Source organism: Borostomias antarcticus (assembly GCF_949987555.1).
Source record: "Borostomias antarcticus genome assembly, chromosome: 16".
NCBI lineage: Eukaryota > Metazoa > Chordata > Actinopteri > Stomiiformes > Stomiidae > Borostomias > Borostomias antarcticus.
Genome location: NC_140249.1, coordinates 23,639,947 through 23,644,686, shown reverse-complemented (window position 1 = coordinate 23,644,686; position 4,740 = coordinate 23,639,947). Strand labels below are relative to the sequence as shown.

Sequence of the window (4,740 nt, the reverse complement as noted above, 5' to 3'; positions counted from 1 at the left end):
CTTAGTTGTGCGTGTGTGTGCGTGCACTATGGTTGTGCGCGTGTGTTTGTGTGTGTGTGTGTGCTAGTATGTGTTTGAGCACTAGTATGTGCCAGAGAACTTTTATTTATAGAAAAGATTTATTCATTAATTCCAACAAAGGCTTTGTTGAGGTGGGACCTTTGTTGGGTGTGTTTGTTGTGTGCACCCTCGCCACCCTCCTGGTGGAGTTATACAGTCAATAACTGCACCCTAGCCACCCTCCTGGTGGGGTTATACAGTCAATAACTCGGTTAATCTTCTCCTACTGAGTGTCAGCACCTTTAATTAGAGGAGTGGGGGTCGGGCGATCAATGGACATAGCAAGGTCACCAGGCCAACCATAGCTCCGGCTATCAGGGACCTTGAGTCACGCACCACTGTAACAGCACCTCCCATACCACAGTCATCAATAGACAACACAATAGAGACCTATTACATGGTTAACCTGCGGCCAAAGCAACCTACATTCGACCAAGTCCGCGGGAAAGTGCCTCTCAATTATCAACAGTGGTGAGTGATTGTCTGAAAGTGGATACAGCACACAGTGTAAACACAGTGGACAACGGACTGGTCACTCTGCCGAACTCACAACATTACAGTACGGTCATTTAGCTCCCAGATAGCAAGCGGATGTGTAATGATTCTGGGCCATATATGGGCCGGAACTAAGCCACAAGGGCCAGATCTGGCCTGTATATGGCCCTGATCCGCTTGCTATCTGGGGCTGAAGCTTTTATCCAAAGCGACTTACAATAATTGCATTTAACGTAGGAGTCAGTGTACTGCTACTCGCCAGAACTCTGAACATCTCTGTTCTACAACAAGTGACTAAGAGCTTCATCTAGTGCTGGAGGCAAAGGGAAGAATATCAAACAAAAAATTCAGTTGGTGCTTCAGAGGGAGATATGGTCTGAGAGATGACCACTGCATAGCAACTCAAAACCTCAAAGATACGTCACGTCCCCTCAGTACACGGTATCCCCAGAGGATTGATTGCTGGTCCATTAGAATGCAGGACGAAGAGTGTGTCTCCTGTCTGATCCTCTGAAATCCTCTGTCTTATTGACAGAAGCCCCTGGTCTGACTGTCACAATCAATTTCAGATTTGACAAGCTATCATCTGAAATAGTGGGCTCAAAGTGGGATTGATGAATGTGTGGAGGAATATATACCGGCAATTTATGGCAAAGAATCCTGGGCGAATCGCACGGCGGTCTCAAAAAAGCCAGTCATCTGGAGAGAGAAGGATCCACTTTTAGAATGTTAAAACTCAATCCGTGTCCCATAACAGAGGACAAAGAATATGATTTGGACCGGCGGTTCCCACTGCCAACGCAGCCAGGCGCAGATGTAGTGTGAGGTGAAACTCCACCACGCCGGGGTATTAAGCGTGACATTGAAACGAGTAAACCAAGGTGATGATATCCAACATCCGTCCATCTGATCAAAAATTGACTATTTTTTTTCCACATGAATGTACAAACGCCTAAAGTGAACTAATGTTTGTTAGGGCCAGATGTTACGGGGCAGCGGACGGTCCACTGAGTCCTTTCGACGTCTTTCCCCGTCTGTCCTCCAGGGCGGTGCTGGTCTCCCTGACGTCGGTGGTGGTTCTGGTCATCAGCACAGACTGGATCAGCTGGGACAACCTGAACCGGGGCTTCCTGCCGAGCGACGAGGTGTCCAGGGCCTTCCTGGCCTCCTTCATCCTGGTGTTTGACCTGCTCATCGTCATGCAGGTGGGACGCTCTCCCGTGGCCAATTAAAAACCTCTCTTGCTCTCCCCCCTTCTATCTGGAACTCCCCCCCCCCCTGGTCGTCTTCCCTGCCCCTCCCCCTCCTCGTCCTCCCTGTCCTCCCCCCACCTCGTCTTCCCTGTCCCCCCCCCTGCTCGTCCTCCCTGTCCCCCCCCCTTGTCTTCCCTGTCCCCCCCCCTGCTTGTCCTCCCTGTTCTCCCCCCCCCCCCTCATCTTCCCTGTCCCCCCCCCTCCGCTCGTCTTCCCTCTCCCCCCCACTCCTCGTCCTCGCTGTCTCCACACACCCCCCCCCCCCGCTTGTCCTCCTTGTCCTCCCACCCCCTGCTCATCCGCCCTGTCCTCCCTCCCCCGTTCGTCTTCCCTGTCCCCCCTCCCCTCCTCGTCCTCCCTGTCCCCCCTCCCCCGCTCGTCCTCCCTGTCCCCCCCCTCCTCGTCCCCGTCCTCCCTGCCCCCCCCCCCTCGTCCTCCCTGTCCCCGCTCGTCCTCCCTGCCCCCCCCCCCCCTCGTCTCAGTCAGAGGAGCACTGCGGCACTGAGTAGAGGAGACGTTTGATCGCTCTCAGAGCCCACATGACCACAGCCCCCCCCCTGCTGCTGTCTGCTGCCTCACATCTCTCTCTCCCTCCATCTCTCTCTCTCCCTCCATCCCTCTCTCTCCCTCCATCCCTCTCTCTCCCTCTCTCCCTCCATCCCTCTCTCTCTCTCCATCCCTCCATCTCTCTCTCTACCTCCATCCCTCCATCTCTCTCCATCCCTCCATCCCTCTCTCTCCCTCCATCCCTCTCTCTCCCTCCATCCCTCTCCATCCATCCCTCCCTCCATCCCTCTCTCTCCCTCCATCCTCCATCCCTCTCTCTCCCTCCATCCCTCTCCATCCCTCTCTCCATCCCTCTCTCTCTTTCTCTCCCTCCATCCCTCCATCCCTCTCTCTCCCTCCATCCCTCTCTCCCTCCATCCCTCTCTCTCCCTCCATCCCTCCATCCCTCCATCCCTCTCTCTCCCTCCATCCCTCTCTCTCTCTCCCTCCATCCCTCTCTCTCCCTCCATCCCTCTCTCTCTCTCCCTCCATCCCTCTCTCTCCCTCTCTCCCTCCATCCCTCTCTCCCTCCATCCCTCCATCCTTCTCTCTCCCTCCATCCCTCTCTCTCCCTCCATCCCTCTCTCTCCCTCCATCCCTCTCTCACCCTCTCTCCCTCCATCCCTCTCTCTCCCTCTCTCCCTCCATCCCTCTCTCTCCCTCTGTCCCTCTCTCCCTCCATCCCTCCATCCCTCTCTCTCCCTCCATCTCTCCATCCCTCTCTCTCCCTCCATCCCTCTCTCCCTCCATCCCTCCATCCCTCCATCCCTCCATCCCTCCATCCCTCTCTCTCCCTCCATCCCTCTCTCTCCCTCCATCCCTCTCTCTCCCTCCATCCCTCCATCCCTCTCTCTGCCTCCATCCCTCTATCCCTCTCTCTCCCTCCATCCCTCTCTCTCCCTCCATCCCTCTCTCTCCCTCCATCCCTCCATCCCTCTCTCCATCCCTCCATCCCTCTCTCTCCCTCCATCCCTCCATCCCTCCATCCCTCTCTCTCCCTCCATCCCTCCATCCCTCTCTCTCCCTCCATCCCTCCATCCCTCTCTCTCCCTCCATCCCTCTCTCTCCCTCCATCCCTCTCTCTCCCTCCATCCCTCCATCCCTCTCTCCATCCCTCCATCCCTCTCTCTCCCTCCATCCCTCCATCCCTCCATCCCTCTCTCTCCCTCCATCCTCCATCCCTCCATCCCTCCATCCCTCTATCTATCCCGACCACCCAGCCTTCATCCAGGTAGTTGTCCTCTCTCTTCTCCATAGTGAACCACTTTTATAGTTTTCTCCTCTCTCTCTCACTTCTCCACCCAATGTCCTCCATTCTGCGTGAGAGTGTACTCTCTCCCTCCATCCCTCCATCTCTCTCTCTCCCTCCATCCCTCTCTCTCCCTCCCTCCATCCCTCTCTCTCCCTCCATCTCTCTCTCCCTCCATCTCTCTCTCTCCTCTCTCTCTCACTTCTCCACCCAATGTCCTCCATTCTGCGTGAGAGTGCACATCAATAAAGTCTGTGCCGGTGGTTCATGAATATGCAAATGTGTTTGTCTGGGCGAAAAAATGCAGAAGTGAGTTTCAAGGAGAGAGAATGCTTCCCATCCTGTAGCTCCGAGCCGAACGTATGGTCTGAATGCTAGCCTAATTCAACGTGGCTTCTCCAAATGTTTAATGAACTTTGTAACGCCTTAATGATTGTTTGTACTTTAATGATTCAAATTACTAACTAGCTTGAAATGCATGAATGCACAGCGTTATTGTGTAACAAATACCTCCCGAGCACCCCGAGTCTACAGACGATTCACGCTTCGGTGATATGATTAAAATAATACCAGCACACCAGCTAAACAAAACTTTTTTGTGGGCAGAAATTTGTCCTTACGCTGACAATAATGTTCCAATGACTCATTCTGAGATTAGATCATAGCCTGATTATAAACCTTCACATTCTGAAGGTGAAGTTATTCAGGTAGAACCAGCCGTGTCTCTGCAGTCCCCTGCGCAGTGATCATTTCCTGTCTGCTCCCGTCCGCCGCGGCTCCAATATTATGATCTGATCTGACATCAGCACACTCCCCCGGACTGTAACCCGTCCCCATGTTGTGACAAGTCCCCCTTGTGACTTCCCTGGCCCCCGATGGACAGCCACCACTCTCTCCTCCTCCGGCACGGCCGTATATCACACCCACATTCCCAGGTCTTTGTTTATGATCCACAGCTCGTATTTTACACGCTGTGTACAGCGAGCACGTTTACTGCTCTTATTTATGATTTCAATTAGTCCGCGCTGTTTGTGCTCCTATGCATTTGTGGCTGTCCGTTCACTTTGACATAGTCAATAAAACTCCCCCGCCAACCAGGGCGCTCCAAATAGCTTCATTCACCTTCATCTGTGTGTG

The 4,740-nt window shown here is 53.9% G+C and overlaps 1 protein-coding gene and 1 pseudogene across 2 annotated transcripts in view; one reads left to right on the top strand and one right to left on the bottom strand.

Moving 5' to 3' along the window:
- Positions 1-4,740, top strand: part of tmem117 (transmembrane protein 117) — a gene marked incomplete at its 3' end in the record, with an annotated part of 39,549 nt that overhangs the window by 30,214 nt on the left and 4,595 nt on the right. Inside the window, exon 3 of the mRNA XM_084451415.1 lies at positions 1,601-1,760. Within this exon, the coding sequence (XP_084307541.1) occupies positions 1,601-1,760 (160 nt within the window). The remainder of the gene's footprint in view (positions 1-1,600; positions 1,761-4,740) is intronic.
- LOC311319430 lies at positions 2,287-2,888 on the bottom strand (annotated as a pseudogene). The gene is made up of 2 exons: positions 2,768-2,888; positions 2,287-2,445 (listed from the first exon to the last, which is right to left on the bottom strand). The product of its transcript is annotated as an uncharacterized misc_RNA (transcript).